This window comes from Pelodiscus sinensis, chromosome 1 (genome assembly GCF_049634645.1).
Source record: "Pelodiscus sinensis isolate JC-2024 chromosome 1, ASM4963464v1, whole genome shotgun sequence".
Classification (NCBI taxonomy): domain Eukaryota; kingdom Metazoa; phylum Chordata; order Testudines; family Trionychidae; genus Pelodiscus; species Pelodiscus sinensis.
This window is the reverse complement of record NC_134711.1, coordinates 301080642-301099978: the sequence shown is the minus strand read 5'-3', so window position 1 is coordinate 301099978 and position 19337 is coordinate 301080642. Positions and strand designations below refer to the sequence as shown.

General features: G+C 40.6%; 1 protein-coding gene across 2 annotated transcripts in view; it reads left to right on the top strand.

The window, feature by feature from the left end:
* WASF3 (WASP family member 3) overlaps window positions 1–19337 on the top strand; it is an 81616-nt gene that overhangs the window by 48911 nt on the left and 13368 nt on the right. For both annotated transcript variants that reach the window (XM_075919242.1, XM_075919241.1), the window contains exons 3-6: window positions 699–841; window positions 5689–5823; window positions 9872–10025; window positions 12808–12925. In XM_075919242.1, the coding sequence (XP_075775357.1) occupies window positions 709–841; window positions 5689–5823; window positions 9872–10025; window positions 12808–12925 (540 nt within the window). In that variant the 5' untranslated portion in view covers window positions 699–708. The remainder of the gene's footprint in view (window positions 1–698; window positions 842–5688; window positions 5824–9871; window positions 10026–12807; window positions 12926–19337) is intronic.

The following is a 19337-nucleotide window of genomic DNA, read 5'->3' as shown; positions in this document are numbered from 1 at the left end:
TTGAGTCACTTTACTGTATCCACGTTGAATTTTGCATCAAGTTCGACTTATGTCTCAACTTTTTTGTGGACCTGTATTATACAGCCATCATTTCATTGTTTCCTTTCACATTCCCTTCAGTCTGCTCTGTTTTGTGCCTTGTTTGCCTGTCTCCATCTTCAGCTCTTGACTCCATATTCAGGGTCACCAGCCTTGATATCTTTTTGGTTTTTGCCCATGTATGTCTGTGAATGCCACATTGCTTTTTATACTTGAAATGGCCTTCCAAAATACGTTTGGTCAAGTCTGCACCCTTACCTCATTCCCATCATTCCTAAAACAAATATTTTCCCCAACATTGCCTCGAAAAACAAATGTATTTATAGTTACAAAAAATTAAATCAAATAACCTCTACACAATCAACAGCTGTGTGACCCAGTGAGATTTTAATAATCTTATTTTTGCAGCCTGTGGTCTCTGCAGAGCATTCCTGTTGGATGTTAGATCTTCATTTGTCTATTAAGTCCAGTTGGACTATATAAACTGCTGTATAGAGGCTTGTCACCCTTGTATTTTTGGAGTGGTGCCTAAAACATATGAGGGTGGTCTAAAATAAGCAATAAAGGAATCACTAATGTATATAAGGTTAATGTCTAGTGTACCTTGTAAGTTCCCATTTTGCTTGAAACCTCTCTCTATATATATTTTTAAATTGCAGATTGAGAGCCATGCCTTTAGTTAAGAGGAACATTGAACCTAGGCATCTCTGCCGAGGAGCCCTTCCTGAAGGAATTACGAGTGAACTGGAATGTGTAACCAATAGTACCCTCGCTGCTATTATACGACAACTTAGCAGTCTAAGTAAGTATAGTTTTGAGCTTTTGTTTGTTAATGGAAAATAGAGTAGCTCAAAGGCGTTGTTTTGTTTTAAATGGACAAAATATCATTTAAAAACTTTGATTTGCAAAGTGTATAATACTTCTGCTCTTCTATACTACTTTCATCTTCAAAGGTCTGTGCAAACAAAATCTCTCTAAGGTAGCTAGAGTTTAAATGTAGAAACTGTGACAGAGAGAGTAAGTGAACTTGCCCTAGGCAATAGAAATAAATGTAGAAGCCAAGATTAGAACATGAATCATGAGTTCCTGGCAAGTCCCTTGCTTAGTCTAGCACACTTGGCATTAGATGGCCATAGGAAGTTGGTTCAATTTGTGTTTTAGGGAAGTTATTTTTTTCTTACGAGTCTGTTTTCTTTTACATGCACATGACATGTAAATACTAGTGGGAATTAAGCACGAATATCAGAAAGAGGATCCCTTTGTAAACAGAATGACAATAAAGAAAATAAGTTAGGGTAACTTTAGTTAAGAGGCTATTAGGAAGTCTAGGATTTGATAACTAAAGAGCTTCAATTGTTGCATATTTTAGAAATTCAGATAATTATAGCATTTACTTTAGCTATAAATTAAATGTTAAATTTTAGACTTTTCTGACAAACAAAAGGTTTCCTGAAGTAATAGATGCAGATAAAACACCTACTTAAAAAGTCTATGATATCTCTAATTTTCCAACATCATTAGATGATGACATTAGATATTATTCTTTTGAACTTAAATTTATTAAGACCATAAGAATGGCCATACTGGGTCAGACCAAAGGTCCATTTAGTCCAATATCCTGTCTGCTGACAGTAGCTGATGCCAGTTGATTGAGGGAATGAACAGAACAGGTAATCAAGTGATCTATTCTCCCCATCTCAGCTTCTGGGTTAGGTTAAAAGGGGTAAAAAACAAGAGTGATGTCATGCTAGGGGTCTACTAGACCACCTACCCAGGTGGTAGAGGTGAATGAAGCTTTTTTTAAACAACTAACAAAATCATTCAAAGCACAGGATTTGACAGTGATGGGGACCTTCAACTATGCAGACATATGTTGGGAAACTAACACAGCAGGGCACATCGCACATTAGTGGCATTCCGTGTAATAGCAGGACTTGAGCCAGTCGGTACCCCTGCATTGGATACATTGCAAGATAAATTTAGTTTATAAATTCACTAGCACATTTACCTGGCATTGCTTGGGTCCTTAACTCAATTTTTGTTTTTTGGAAAATAAAATGAAAATGTACATGCTTCATTTAAATCATTGCTCTGTGGTGGGGCTGGGGATGAAGGGTTCAGTATGCAGGGTGCCTTGGGGGGAGAGGACAACCTCAGCCCTCCCTCATGGCAGAAGCTTGGGGCCAGGTGAGAAGCATGTCTCCATGGCCTCTGTAGCTCCAACAGTTTCAGCCAGGGGAGGAGTGCATGTCCCCTGGCTGGGGCAGGACCAGATTCATCTGCCCTCTGCACGTCCCAGCCAGAGGGAAGCATGCAGCAAATTGTGCACTTGCCTTTCTCTGGCTGATGAAGGGGAACAGCCAGCAGTGTGTCCCTATAACTCAGGAGAGAGAGGGAGGGAGGAAGGAAGCTTCGGGCCCCCCTTCCTTCCCTAAAGGGTGGTGGGAGGCTCAGGGTTGGGGCAGTCGTGGACCAGGGGGCACCTTCAGTGAGCTTGGTGATTCTATCTCTTTTCTGTACAGTTTTATGAGAAGCAATCCCATTCTAGGCACATCCCGTTTTCCTGGTACAACCAATTGTTTCTTTGATCTCAGTTATAAGAGGAGGCTGTATTGCCAAATTTGGTGAACCTAATTCTTAGGAAAATGTAGGAAAAGTTCTTGAACAGACAAACTCTCTCAAATATATAGTACATTAATGTATTGAAAATATTAAACTAAATTGCTAAGTCTGCATTCTTTTTATCATGTTTAAAAGGATAAAATGTGTTTTGATTTTCTTGCTGCCTTTCTCCCATTGTTTACCATCTATCTTTAATATAGGCTTCCACAGTTAGAAAAAGAGTGCTTCAATTAATGCATTGAAACCCTCTACTTTGAAGTCAACATGAATACTTGTAGCATATTAGCAACTTCAGGCACAGCAAAGAAACACTATTTTTTCAATCTCTGATACTTTCATTAATAAGCTAAAAGAAGATAGTCTTCTGTAACTAACACTGATAGGTTTTTACTCCTCAGGCTCATCTTTATCATTGATTTGTTTTTCTGTATTGAGTACTAATCATTTTCATTAGTTACATAAGGTAACTTCAGAGACATTTTATTCAGTATGTTAATACCAAGATCAACTACAGACTATGAAAACTTTGTGGACAGATTTTTTGCAGAATTTGAGAGAATACCATGATATGTATTTTATGAAGCATAATAGTGATCTTTCGAAAAGATTTACCGTATATACTCGAGTATAAGCCGACCCGAATATAAGCCGAGGCACCTAATTTTACCACAAAGAACTGGGAAAAAATATTGACTCGAGTATAAGCCTAGGGTAGGAAATGAGGCAGCTACTGGTAAATGTAAAAAATGAAGATAGATACCAATAAAATTACATGAATATTTATTTCAAAGAAAAACAATAACCTAGCTCTGTAAGTGGAAAAGGGGGTCAACAAAAACAATATGATATCAAAAATACCGTAACTCCCGCTCAAAGTCCTCCCGCCAATCCAATGAGCCCCTGAAGGGCCGCCTGCAAGAAAGCGCCCAGCGCCAGCACCAGTCACACACGGGAACAGATGCTCGGACACTCGGCCCAACCAGCTCAGCCCCCGCCGCCCCCGCCCGGACCTTTCCCAGGCCAGAGCCCCTCTCGGCTGCTCCCCGAGCCTCCCTGCCGGCGGCCCCGGGGCGAGGCCGCTGGCTCCAAGCAGCACCTGCAGGCGCACCCGCAACCCAAGCGGCCGGCAGAGGCTCCGAGCGCCCCGTGCAGCGACGGCCCCCGACACACGGAGCCCAGCCCGTTCCCGGCAGCGCCCCCCGCCCCGAGCGCCTCGGTTACCGGGGCCGGAGCTCCGGGCTCACGCGGCTAGACCTGGCCGGCGGCAGAGACGCGCTGAGCCCGCCCACGAGCAGGAGGCTGACTCGAGTATAAGCCGAGGGGGGCATTTTTCAGCACAAAAAATGTGCTGAAAAACTCGGCTTATACTCGAGTATATACGGTAAGTGTATTTTGCAAGCCATATTGTCAAGTACAGTATAATGTGGAGTAGTGTTAGGATGATACTTGGAAGTGTAGGGAGGAACGGCTCTTTGGTTCCTCCATATTATCACAGTAACTTTAAACATGAAGAGGAAAAGATTTTCATTTTATCTATCTACTTGAGATGGGGAGGAGTTCCTGAAATTAAGGAGTAACAGATCCCTCTGCTTGTAAAACCATTGACCCAGAAATTGTTTTACCAGGTGGTGATCAGCAGTAAGTTAGCGTTCTATAATCATTCATTTTTAGAGCAGGAAGTGCAGTTGAAAATTATTTTTAATGTTTAAAAAGAGAAAGTTATTCACTTTAGAGATGGTTAATAATCTCTTCAACCTCCTTTAAGTGACAAACTGATACTTAAAGCATACATTACTTTTCCTCTTTTAAAGCACTTTGTAAACTTTAGCTTTTGAGTTAGCTAAGGCATCAGAGGGAATGAAAGTCAGTCTGTAAAAGACTGTGAAGGGCCTGGGGAAGCATAGTGGTGCAGTTTCTCCCATACAGACAGCATCAGTAAAACACAAACTTTTTAACATTTTTCCCTAGTTCTTCTAGTTGTGAAGATAATCTTCTGAATGTGAACAGATGCAGTGTTGTCTTATTAAAACTATAAATACACTGAAGCAATAATGAGCTGCAAACAGATAATTCTGAAGCTTGAAGATGAATAGAGGCATTGATAAGTTTGTTTCCTTTGTTTTTTCCTGATACTTATGACTGTTTGTCAGCTATCTCCAAGACACGTTTTTAGGGGGAGGGGGGGCTGACAAAGGTGGAGCATTAAGCGGAGCTGGGGTGTACCTCCGGAACTAGCTCATCATGTTATCTACAGATTTTGACACAACATTTACAGGAGGTTCTACTGCTAGGAAGTCCCTACCCCCTTAGAAAAGTGAGAAAATAATATCAGACTATTGTACATTTTCCCTCATCCCTATTCTGTGAGAATCACTTGTCACTGTTAAATTAAAGTCTGTCTTTCCTAAATGAAGAGTCCAGGAAAAGGGAGGTGCTCTCTCACAATTCTATAATGCAGACATTTTTACTGTCCAGCAGTAGATTCCAAAGCAGCCAAAAGGATTTCATTGAACAACTCGGCAGTCAATATGCAGTATTGAAGGGCATGTTTGGAATGTCCTTAATTAGCCATGTGTACATTTAAGCCTGGTTATTGGGCACAATTTAAAACCTTAATATAACCCTACCATTACTTGCTACTCGCTCTTGTTCAGATGATTTAATAAATATACTAAATTACACCTAATTTACTGAGGCTCACTGCTATTCTTTGGATTGGCTCTGGAACCTTTAAAAGATAGCAATAACATTGGCTAACATGGAGTTTTCAGCACAGAAATGAATTTTAGTGATTGCATGCTTTTGTTAGCAGCTCGGCTACTTAAGGAGATGGTTTAAGTTTATTTTGAGCTATCTGACCATTTGCATTGCATCTAACTGTCTGAAAGTAATACTGCATTGCTTAGGTGTGTAGTACATCAGTATACTGTAATTCTGTTATGAGTGTTTAATAATATGCCATCGAAGCTCTGTTCCTTGTATTTTTATAAGTCTTTAACAGATGGCATTCTCTGTTTTTCTGTACAGGCAAACATGCTGAAGATGTATTTGGTGAGTTGTTTAATGAGGCCAACAACTTCTACATCAGAGCAAATTCTCTTCAAGACAGAATTGATCGTCTTGCTGTCAAAGTAACCCAGCTGGATTCAACAGTGGAAGAGGGTAGGTAATTGCATAAAAGCACTGAACCAGAAGTGATGTTGACAAGGTCACAGTAATTAATTACACAACAATCAGTACTTTTCCTTTGGAATAATGCTGAGCTGATTGTTCATCATGTTTACTAGGAGAGCTTCATTTTTGAATCTCTTAACTCTTTTCATATTTGATTTAAAATTTTAGTTTTTGAGGGCTTTGTGACATAAGAGACATAACTCTGAAGAGATGTAACTCATAACCCTAAGACATAACTTTACACTCATGAATGTCATCTTAATCTAGTCATCACAGATAAATTGTAAAACTATGAAGTTTGAGTGGTCTTGCAAGTTAGTGTTGATGTTTATTAGCAGTGTGTCTCCAATATCATTGTCTCTCATCTATGCTATTATCATCCTCTTTCACTAATGAAAGTGGAGAGTTGACTAGCTAATACATTACAAACTTTGTATCATCAGAGACTGCACTTCCTTGGATAAAGCCGAAGTTACAACATGACTTGTTTATGTATATAATTACAAAATTAATGACTATGTTGATAGTCATCTAAGATTTAATATACATTAAAAACTTAAGACCCATACTATTGGAAGCACAAAGTGCATTAAATAATTTAAAAAACATATTTATTCCTATGCCCTACCTTTTAAAAAAAGCTGAAATGTGCAAGCTTGCTTGCAAGTTCAATTTCCTAACATTGAAACACTTGGGTTTTTTATTTTTTAAATGATTCAATTCAAAGGGTCTATATCATTTGATGCTGGATTTATCTAGTCATAATGCTAACTGGGTATATTAAAAAAAAAAAAGGATCTCTTAAAGAATTTGACTTTAAATATTAAAAATAATTTTCATATTTAATTTAAATATTATAAAATTAGGATATATGTTTCACTTATGTGCCAGGCAAAGGATACTTTTGAGTTGAATTAAAGGAACTTGCATACTGTGGATTTGCAGCTGTAATCAAACACTTGCTTTGGGAATTGTACTGTTCCTCATGTGACAGGGTCTCAATCTTGAAACTGGATTTGCCAGAAGAATCTAGTGTGAAATATAAATCATTTTTTGCATGTCTTCAGTGAGGGTATTACGAAGGCAGACCATGTCTGAGGCAGCCTAGTCAGGGCTAGACCTATATGTTTTACCCCCTAACAGCCAAACAAAACAACAATTTGGTCTCTCTTCCCAGATGCATTAATTTGGCACTCAAGCTAATCATCCTGATTGCTCACCTCTAATGCCAGCTCTGAATCTAGTCAATTGGAACCAATCAAGCTGGCAGGGCAAATTGCCAACTTCTCATTCAGACCACAAACCTTATCTCATCTATTTTGATTAGCTCTACTTCTGAATGGGTAATGTGTCTGCCTGTTTTTAATGGCCAACCACGAGAGTTTTAAGCAGCTGCTGAACATGTTCCCTTGACTGGAAGAGCACAGCAATATAATATGGATGTCCGATCAATATCACCCTGATATTTAAGGTTCCCTAAAATTAGCAAATGATTTTACAAACTTATATATAGCTGAGGAGATTGGAAACATGAAGCTTTTCACATCGAGACTGCTAGTGACTCAAAGTACTTCCATAGGATGGCTGCTTTATTTTCAGGTGCTCCTGCACTATGTGTTTGAGACACCAGTCATTGCTGTAGTAAAATAGGAGGAAACTAGAGCAAGTCTTTGATAAATTAGAGTACCTCAATCTTCAGGTCTTTCAATCTGGTACATTTTAGGAGCACAAAATTCATTTGATTTTTTTTTTTTTAATTAAAACTTTTTGTCAGCCCATTTATTCCACTGTGGATAGTTTCTGGTTAGCCTCTGAAACAGTAGAAACATATAGAGCAGCTTTTGTTTCAATGTTCATGGCTGTCTAGTAGGGATGTCAATGTGTAGACAACTATGCGATTAACCGATAAGCCTGAGTTTACTAGTTAATTTTGTCAACTCCACACACTCCCATTCCCTCTTTTGCTGCCTCAGTATCAGAGGCAGCAAGGGGTGGGGGAGGCAGGAGCCAGCTTTTAAGCCAGCTCCCCACATGTACCAGATCCTGTGGAGCTGCCCCCCACCTCGGGCTGCTACCTCTCATAGAGAGGCAGCAGCACAGAGGAGGGGGTAGAAGGAAGCTGGTAGACATGGAAAGCCAGCTGCTTACGCGTGTCAGCTCCCATGGAGCCACCTGCTCCCCTTCACTGCTGCCTCTGAGAGGCAACAGCGAGGGTAGGGGGGCAGGCGGGAGCTGATACATGTGGGGAGCTGGCTTTTAAGCCAGCTCTCCATGTATGCCTCAGAGCCACCTGCCCGTGGGACTCTGGGCTTCATGCGGTGCTGTCTCTTTGAAGTACCTCTCTCTCTTCCCCCTCCTTTTGCTACCTCCATCTAATAGAAGCAGCACTGGTGGGGGAAGTGACTAGTCGACTAGCCTGTTGACTATTTGAGAGGAATTCATAATGATCTAAATAAGCTAGGTAAATGGGCACCATGATGGCAAATGAAATTACATGCAAGTAAATGCAAAGCAGTACACACTGAAGGGAAAAATCTAAACTCACTCATTTAAAAAGTTTCTAAATTAACTATATCAACTGAAGAACTGGACCTGCATGTCATTGTAGATAGCTAAATGGGTAAGTCTACACTATGAGCTGTGGGTATGACTCCCAGCTTGAGGAGACCTATTTGATCTAGCTTTCATCAAACAGGTGTGCTAAGAATAGAGTACAGCCATAGCAGCATGAGCCACCTTAAGTACATATCTAGTTTCTCTGATGGGCACACACTCACGGTGGCTAGCCCCTCCTGCCATTCATGTGGCTGCAGCTCCTGTCTGTTTTTAGTGCAGTAGCTCCATGAGAACTAGTGGGAGTAGAGGTATGTTTGCATTGCAAAAAAAGACCCATGGCAATGAGTCTCAAAGACTGAGTCAACTGATTGGAGCTCTTGGGTCTTGCACTATGGGGATAAAATTTGCAGTGCCGAGGTTCAGGCTCTGAAGGCTGAGAGGTGGGTCTGAGGGACTTGGCATCCCAAATGTCGATGCTGTTTTATGATCTGTAGTGTGAGCCAGAGTCAGTTTACCTATGCTCTTGTATTTGCGGCCATGGGTTTTTTTGCAGTGTAAACATAAGCTACATCTCTTTGAACTGGTAATCACATTCCCCAACTCAAAGAGTACACGTACCCAGTGAATGGAAAACTTCTGCTTATGGTTTAGCTGTGCTTAGGCTGCATAAAGAATGCGTTGGTGAGCATTATAAATAATGCCTTAAATATATTTAATATATCAGTAGTGTAGCCTCATCTAGGATATTTTGTAAAAATGTAGTGGTCAAGGACACTAGGAATGGTCAAGGAGATGGAAAAATGCTCATGTGGAGGAGGTATGAAAAGACTCACCTTTCACAGTCAGATAAGGCGAGATGTGACAAAAATATATTTAATGAATGATACTGAGAATGTAGATTGGGAACATCTATCTCATTCAAAAGGACAAGCCAGTCTCTAAGTGTTAAAAAATCAGAGTGCGGCTCTCATACCTTTTGAGGCACCTGATGACCCTGTTGGAGATGGGGTGTGGATTAGGGATGTTAAATGGTAACTCTTAACGGATGATGCTTACTGGGTCCAGTTAACTGGTGGGGCCGGGCAGGGAGCTGCTTCACATGGTGTGCTGCAGGTGGGGGCTGCTCTGGCCCATCCAGAAAAACTGCTGTGGTGGACCCAAGTGGGGGACTCCCCCCTCTGCCTGCCCCTCTCCTTTAATCTGTTAACTGATCAAGCAATATGTGTAACTGGTTAACCAATTAAACAGGATTTTATATCCCTAATGTGGATTCAGTATGGTAAATCCTATTTTCTTGTGATGCATTGACATGATTTATAAATATAACTTGAGTTTTGCTACTACTGTACATATGAGTACCAAGCAGTTTGTTTAAATATCTTCAGATAACTCTTTAATGTTATAAAACTGAGATCTGATTTTTGGTTTATAGTAATATTAGAAAAAAATCCACAATTACATGGTTTTCTTTCTCTAATAGTATCATTACAGGATATCAACATGAAAAAAGCATTTAAAAGTTCAACAATACAGGACCAGCAAGTAGTTTCAAAAAATAGCATTCCTAATCCAGTGGCTGACATCTACAATCAGAGTGACAAACCACCTCCATTGAATATTCTTACACCATATAGGTATGACTATATTCAGTACCTGAATTCTGGGGCACTGTGCTATTCATCTCATTTAATTCTAGATACATCCTGGGTAGTATAGAATGGTGTGGGTAGGTAACTACACAGTAGAGATGCATTTTTGAATGGAAGGTTTTAGGTGTACCCTCATGTTTTGCGAGGTAGTGGTTGGGGTCACCCTTTACAAAATTCAAGGTGATAAAAAGTTAAGACAGAATAAATGATTTAGACTAAATTGTAGCAATTTATTAAGATCTAGGTGTTAATATTTTTGGTATTTGAAAAGTAATCCATAATATTAGCTTCATAGATTAGCTTTCTATTAAAGTGGAAAATGGCTTATTGGCTATAATATAACATAATTGGTTTTTTCAGTGTTTTGTATATGGAAGGAACTATAGAAATTATTGTATTAAAGATACACAGCTGGAACCTAGGACTGTGAGTGAGACCTACCCCATTTCTAAACCTCTCTTCCTTATTAGCTTTGGAAAAGTCACTTCATCTCTATCTTAATTTATCCATGTGCAAAGCAGTGTTGTAGAGTATTGCCATGCCAAATGACTCTCACCTGTGAGTGTGGCATAAATACCTAGACAGAGGAGCAGCAGTGGAAAAGGGACACTGTGTGCATATCTGTCAGGTACAGATAATTCCTTTTCACAATTCCTTGGGTTATTCTGGTAACATAATGGGCACTGCAGATTCCTATGGAGCAGCTTTAAAACTAAACATTATTTTATAGTTAATTGGTATTCCTCTGAATGTGGGAAAAAAACTGGTAAAAGGTATTTTCCCTATTAACAAGTACAGTACATTGATCTGAAAGTGCTTTTCATTCATTCATTCATTCATTCATTCATTCATATTGAATTGAAATGTCTCAAATTAACATCTGAAAGTGAACCTAAGAAGCGAGATGCGTAATTTTAGGGGCTATACAATATGGGGTGTTTTGGGGGCTTGTGCTGAATGGAAAACTGGATTTTCATACTGCAAAATAATTGTAAACTATTATATAGGGTAATTCCACTCCATGCCTACATTCTGGTTGAAATCATCCCATTTTAGAATAATTTAAATCTCAACCTAGTTGGTACTAGGAAATGGAAGTTTCATAAATACAGGAGAGTAAAGGAAGAATACTGTATTTACCATTTTATTCTGTTTATTTTGACTTTTGGGTGCTGTTGTTCTTTGTTTTTGTTACCTGACTTCCAGCAAATAAACACCATAATCAGGACTTCATTCTCTGATTTCTATTATTTAAAATGTCAATTGGAAGAATCTCATTTTTAAGTCTTTCCTAGCTATCCTGGGAAATACATTATTTCTTTCCCTAAAGGTCGTATATATTAGATTGTTTAAATATAACTAATGCTTGTAACAGGATGTCTTGTGATTTCTGATTACACAATATTTCTGCAAAAAGTACATGCTAGTACTTCAGTAATGTATCTGAAAAAGCTCCATATAAATATCACTTATATCAATCAGAGAGATTGCAGCATATTTGAGTATCAACTTGAATATTTAAAAATTAAAATGTTATTAGTTCAGTGCCCATAAATAGCTGAATAATGGAGTATTTTGCATATATGTTTGTGCTTTTTAATTATATCTTGAGTATAGCAGTGTTACAGAGAAATTTTGCTTTATTGTGCTTCAAAAGATTTGAAGGGCAGGCCACAGAACTTCATCAGTTTACTCCTGTAACAGACCCATAACATCTATCTGAATTACAGGCAGTCCCCGACTTATGTCGGATCCGTACTTATGTCGGATCCGTACTTACGAACGGGGCTTTTCTTGCCCCGGAGGACGCGAGCGGTGGGACCGCCCAGATGTGCCACGGTCCCGCTGCCCGCGTCCTCCGGGGCGAGAAAAGCGGCTCCGCGGCTCCCTGGTCTGCTGGGGGGGGCCCCCAGCAGACTAGGGAGACGCGGAGCAAAGCCGCGGGCGGCGGGACCGCCCAGACGCGCCGTGGTCCCGCCGCCCGCGTCTCCCTGGTTTGCTGGGGGGTGGTGGGGGCGCAGCTAGTGCATGCCCCCCCAACCCCCCCAGCAGACCAGGCTTTTCTCGCGGACGCCTGTGGTAGAGCAGCTGGGGCGCTGCCGGGTTGGTCCCGCAGCGCCGCTCCTCGGTGCTACTGGACCAACCCGGCAGCACCCCAGCTGCTCTGCCCCAGGTGTCCCCAAGTCAGCCGCTGCTGAAACTGACCAGCGGCTGATTCCAGGAAGCCCCGGGCAGAGAAACTCTGCCTCGGGCTTCCTGTAGTCAGCCACTGGTCAGTTTCAGCAGTGGCTGAATCTGGACGCCGGTTCCGACTTACGTACAAATTCGACTTAAGAACAAACCTACAGTCCCTATCTTGTACATAACCCGGGGACTGCCTGTACTGAAATCCTCAAATCATGATGCCAAGACTTCTAATTGTTAGATATCTGTAAATGAATTTCACTAAAATATAACATTACTCTGGAGATTTTTCATAGATGTTGAATTAAAAGTATGTGCGATGTACTTTGTTAGGGATGTTAAGGACTTATCAGATTTGAAAGGGGCAGTGCTGCCCTATTAACCAATTGAATAGTCGATACAAAAATGCATCGACTATTCAATTAGTCTATTACACAATACTTAACATCCTTACTTGATGTGACTTACTTCAGTTAAATGATTAAAAGGATTAAGCTTAAATCCAACAAACCTAAAAGCTGGGCCTCTTGAGTTGTAAATAACAGATGATATTTGCTAAGCTTTTCTTCCATTGTGTTTACAGAGATGATAAGAAAGATGGTTTGAAGTTTTATACTGATCCCTCCTATTTTTTTGATCTTTGGAAAGAAAAAATGTTACAAGATACAGAAGACAAACGAAAAGAGAAAAGGAGACAAAAGGTAAATAGCAGTATAATAAATTGTACAACAATTTATGCATGTACACTTGTACAAGCTAAATTGTGTTTAGCTTATGTATATGTCTAAAGTCTTTTGCTATTTAGATATGACTGAAATGGTACGTTTAGCATTAGAATTTTTATTATAGTTTGTTTTTTATTCAAAGAAATCTGGAAATGGAATGAACCAGAGCTATAGTTTTCTTTTAATCTTTACTGTTCTCCACTTTTAGTATATTGGAAATCAGCTTATGCATTGGTAGCCATAAAGGTTGAATTGTAATGTTTTATATTTCTTCATCATTAGGGGTTCTTTATCCAGCTGTCCCACTCCCCCAGGAAAACAAAAATTTCAGATAATTACCGTTTTTCCTTTATTTTCTTTAATTGTGACTCTTTGCTTTTCTGCTTCTATTGGAAGACATAGTCAATAAGGTAGTACAGATATTTTATGGATCAGCAACTAGAGTTGATGAGGATTAGGAATCATACTGCTTGTTGCCCCTCAAAGCCAAAAAAAAAAGTTCTTCAAAGAGAAGAATCTTTCAAATTTTTACTAGTGTGTTCAGGTATTTGGTAGTGGTCAGAACAATGTGCATCACGTATCATGAGGATGTATGTGTATATTTGTTTTAAAGTGTTTGTTTTTAGCTTGCATGGGATAGAGTGTTTAATGGATGCTCATTTATGTTCCCTCTTTGCTGCTGATTAATTTGAGGAAGTTCTGGAAGGTCCATAAGATTCTTCATACGGTTCCAAGAAAGTGGGGAGAGAGAATAAGGTAGATGAAGTTGCAGGAAAGGGTCCTAATTGGTCTGAAGGATTCCAGAAGAAAATAGCTCCAGGGAAGGACCATCAGACTACTGATTTGAAGAGTCACATGTTCAAACTTAGAATGCATGTATGCAACCTTACTCTAATGAAGAGTCACAATAGTAAAATTTCACTTCTCCAGATACATAACATGAAATTTACTCTTTATGACCCAACGGGATTCTCAGCATCATAAATCACAAAGAATTCTCACTTCATGTTAGTGTTCACAGACCTGATGAAACTGCTGTGCCCTTCGCTGCTCAGCCTACAAGGAACCCTGCCGTCAGAAGGGAGGCAGGATACATGCCTGCCAAGAATAGAAGTAGATTGAATTGGAAGGATTGGTCAGTAGTCACCAGAAGACTGCTAGCCACAACAAATTGTCCCAGTAATGAATAGGGAATTCTGCTATGCATTGGGAGAGAACATGGGTCTTAGTTGCAACTGTCTAGTTCCAGACAGGTCTATGTGGAACTTACTGTTCAAATTCATTAAAAGTGCCATGGTGGCTTAAGGAAGCTGTAAGAATTTGTGGAAGGCCCAAATCATCTGAAATGGAGAAGCACATTAAATAGATGTACAAATATCATTACTGACGGTACTTTGGCTAGTGTGTTTTGGGGAAGAGAGAATATCTTACTGATAGCAAATGCTTGAAAAGTAGAGAATTAGAGCATATCAAAAAATGAAAAATACTTTTATGACACAAAGTAATTTTCATTCTTCAGGTTAGAAAAGGAATAATTTCATTGGGTTCATATTTTTCATCAACATATTTATAGAAAACTACAAAATTTACCTGGCATTGCTTGAATCCTTGAGGGCAGGCGGCTGTGGGTGCATGAGTGCAGGAGTCAGGGCTTTGGCTTGCGGGATGTGAGGGGCTCAGGGCATGAGACTGGAGGTATGGGGAGTGCAAGAATCAGGGTAAAGGGCTGGGAAGCATGGCAGGGATTCTGACTTCAGGGAATGATTTTTAAATCATTCCAAGAACTCTTTAAGATAGTTGGGGACACACTAGCGATTTCCCTCAGCTATGCCAGGGACCTAGCATAAGCTGACAAATATACTGCATGCCTCTCCACGTGCCAAACTAGCCATCCCCATGAATGAAGCCCTCATGAACCCAGCAAAAACCATCTGGCAGACAATATCTCCGACCTGCCAAAGGTCAGATTGGAAATACTACGTTGCACCCAAAGGGGCAGACTTTCTGTTTTCCCTCCCCACCCCACCCCACCCCAAAGTCCCTTGTGGTGGATGCCATACATCAGGCTACCTGCACGGTCCCTTATGACAGGAAGAGATTAGAACTGATGGGCAAGAAGGCATGTTCATCAGCCAGCCTCCAGCTCAGGATCTCAAACTATTTGGCACTCCTTGCCAAGTACACACACCACATATTTGATCAGCTCACATCTTTTAGTGAGTTTCTCACTGACAAAGAAAACAATTTAAATTGAACATTAATGAGGGGGCACGATCCATCCCCTCTGTGGTTGTCATGAGGCGGGCATCGTGGCTCTACCTCTCTAGATTTCCAGGGGAAGTTCAGGCTGCAGTTGAAGACTTGACTTTCGAGGGAACTAAGCTTTTTGCTTAATTGACCAATGCCACACTTCATACACTGAAGGATTATGGACCACACTCAAGACTCTTGGCATACATGTACCTGTTACCAAAAAAAAAAAAAAAAAAAACAGGGAAGGTCATTCACGCAGAGGTACAAACCCACACCTTTCAATCAGCAACTGAGGCACTATGACCACAGATGCTGGCCACACCAAAGCAGGCACAGACAGGCCCCTGAGCAGACAGCTCAGCAGCCATCAACATCATGACAGGCATTTTTGAAGTGCTGGTCGAGGGTCTGAGAGCCCCAGTCTTTCCACAGCAACTATCCAAATCCTCCACATTATTTGGCAGCAGACTAGCTGCATTCTGTTCAGTGTGGCATACCATCACCACTGACAGGTGGGTGCTGGAAATCTTCAAAACTGTTTATTGCATCCTATTTTGAGTTACCACCTCCCCTGTGTCCGCCTTGCCCGTCTGTCTTCAGAGACCGCTCTCATGAACATGTGCTTGTACAAGAGGCAGAACATCTTCTCCAGCTAGGGGGCCATACAAGCTCAACCAGAGCACAGGGGCAAGGGATTCTACTCCCACTATTTCCGCAGCACGAAGAAGACAGGACGATTGAGGCCAATCTTAGACCTCCACGAACTCAACCACTTCATTTGATTTCAGCGATTCAAGATGGTAAGCCTCACCACTATCATTCCTGCCTTGGAAAAGGGAGCTTGGCTGTCTACCCTTGACCTCTACGATGCCTGTTTTCATATTTTGATACACCCGTCACAGACACTTTCTACGATTCACGATAGGGGACTTGCACTTCCTGTATAGAGAGATCACAAGGATTACCCATTTTTAAAACAAAGACTATCCAAATGAATCTTGGGATGTATACACCTTGGCTACATCTACACTGTCCCCTTCTTTGGAAGGGGCATGCTAATTTTGAACTTGGGAATAGGGAAATCCGCGGGGGATTTAAATATCCCCCGCGGGATTTAAATAAACATGTCCGCCGCTTTTTTTCCGGCTTGGGGAAAAGCCGGAAAAAAGCTTCTAGACTGGCGCGATCCTCCGGAATAAAGCCCTTTTTCGGAGGATCTCTTATTCCTACTTCAAAGTAAAAGGGCTTTATTCCGGAGGATCGCGCCAGTCTAGAAGCTTTTTTCCGGTTTTCCCCAAGCCGGAAAAAAAGCGGCGGACATGTTTATTTAAATCCCGCGGGGGATATTTAAATCCCCCACGGATTTTCCTATTCCCAAGTTCAAAATTAGCATGCCCCTTCTGAAGAAGGGGCCAGTGTAGGCGTAGCCCTTGACTATACTATATCTCTGAAGGAGTCCCTGTCCAACATACAGGCTCACTCCACAAGAGCTAGGGCAGCATCAATGGCGTTCTCCGGGGCGTACCAATGAAGGAAACCTGCAAGGCTGCCAAATGGGCCATGGTGCACACTTCTACGCAACATTATGCCATTCAGACTTTCGCAGACTCTGATACCCAGTTCAACCGAACAATACTCTCTGACACTGACTCACATCTTCTGAAGTTCCCACCACCAAGCAAGATGACTGCTTTGCAGTCACCTAAGATGAAGCGCCCACATGGATGTTCCTCCAAAAAAGAGAAGGTTACAGTAACTGGAGTTCTTCAAGATGGTTGTCCCAATGGACGTTCCACCACCTCCCCCCTTCCTCCGCTCTGCTTCAGACTCCTCTACATCCGGTTTAGAGAAGGAACTGAAGAGACTGTTGGCTGCGCATGCGGAATAGCAGTTTTAAATGTCGCATGTCGGTGGTTCCTCATGTGTAGCCGACTATGGGCACTGCTACCTATAGTCTCCAATTACAGGCGCAGCACCGCTCAAGCACCTAAGGTGAAGCATCCATAGGGACAGCCATCTTGGAGAACTTCAGTTACTGCACCAGGGGAGTAACCTTCCCATCTGTTACAAATCTTATTAGTATGGTAGTTATTACAGACTGCTAATCTGCTTCACAGAATGGCAACTTTTTAGATTTGAGTGTATTTAGCCAAATGGCAATGGCAACCATTTATGATAGGGTTGCAGCATTCTCCCTCCCCCCCCCCCCCACCACCCCACAAATAAAAATAAAAAATAAAAGAATAATACACACCAATGTCAAATGAAACTAATGAAAGCAAGATTGATTTGTTTACATTTTTACAGCTGAAATTCTATTTAGAATTTAGTACGAGAATTCCACAAATAATTTGTATCTTACCAAAGTAAAATCTCTACAAGTCTTCTAAATGAAAACTGTTTGGATGTCTGCTAAAAACCAGGCATCCAAATGGATTACTAATTTAGGATCTGATCATGTAATGTTCTTTGCCTCAACTTCCATTGCAATCAGTGAGCGACTAAAAGGTGATTATAACACACAGAATCAGGTTTTCAGAGTAGATGTGGGGCAGTTACCTTAAATGGTTGAGTTATCGGCCATAGGAAATTCTTGATATCTTTTATTCTTTGTTGACCCTGTTTTTTCAGGGTTAGGAAACTCAGGGAAGCATACATGAAAATGTAGTATAATGGCTCTTTCAAGTGATGGTGTTATCGAACAAAAGTGTAACTTTTAAAAATCTTCCATGCATTTAAAAACCACTACAAGTTGAACCTCTCTAGTCTAGCACACTCTGGTCCGGCAACATCCATAGTCTGGCATGATTTTAGTTTGTTGGCTGTCAACTTTTCATGGGTATGGCCAGCTTTCCCTTGGTCCTGTAAAATTTGTTCATAGCCATCAGTTCCGGCGCTCAGCGTTCTGTGCTATTATTTGGCTCTAAATTACCCCTAAATGTCTAAGTGACCAGCAAGCAATGGAAGTGCTTGTAATGCTGCTAAGCCTAAGCATGTGTTTTATGCTTTATCTACTTGTTGCCTTATGGCCAATACAGTGGAATTGTGTAACAACACTTAACACTTTATTATGAAGAGAGTGGATAAGCCTTAGCAAGGAATAGGCTTATATAGGATGTATTAATACAGCTATACATTATTAAGTGCCATTGAAAGCATTGCTTCCATCTATTTACCTCAGTGAAATAAAAATAGAGACCCACTCTCTATTGACCTTCCCATGGTTTGTCATTGGTCAGGTCCCCAAGGGGCCAGACTAGAGGTGTTTAACCTGTATAAGGTCCCCTGTTCTGCACTGTTATGCTTTGCACACTATGTAGGATAATGAACTAAGGGTTAGTGTACTTGAAATTGTAAGTTCTTGCTTTCCTGTTTTTAAATCTATATTAAAAAATGTGAGCCAAATTAGATTTTGATGAGTGTTACAGCAATCTAACAGGTTTTGAGGGAATAATTATGCTATCTCTTTTCCCTTGCTTTTTAATTTTTCCTCTGTGTTCCCTCTGAAGAATAGTGTACATATTAACTAATAATTTTAAGACTATAAGCAGTTGACGTGATTTTTCTACAATTGTAGAAAAGTCAGTCAGTGATCTGATGTATTATACTGTAAATTGGAGACGTCAGGTTGATATATTAATTATAGGTGAATTTTTAAATTTTCTTCAAAGTACTGCAGGTATATGCTGAAACTGTTTCTTTATATCATACCTAGCACTTCATTGCAGATGCTTTTGTGCATACATTTTGCTAACCCTTTTAAGGCAAGTATTTTGCTGAAGCTAATTATTTCCCGGAGGTCTCAAATAATGTTTGCCATGTCTGTTGAAGTACTTCTTTACTAAGAATTACATTACGCACTCCTTCTCTATCTTTAATCTATAGCATCTACTTGTTTACATTGTTTGTGCTACATTTTAGAGCCCTGCAAATCCACAGGAATTTTTTCTATATACATGGACAGTTTTTGTGGATTCTGGATAGGGTTGCCAACTCCGACTAATGATATTCCAGGAGGTTTTTTCCCCCCTACGTGATATAATCATATCCTATTAAAATCCCCAGCATTGCTTTCAATAGTCACTGGGAGATTAGTGACCAGAGAGACTCCAGGCCATCCTAGAAATTTGGCAAT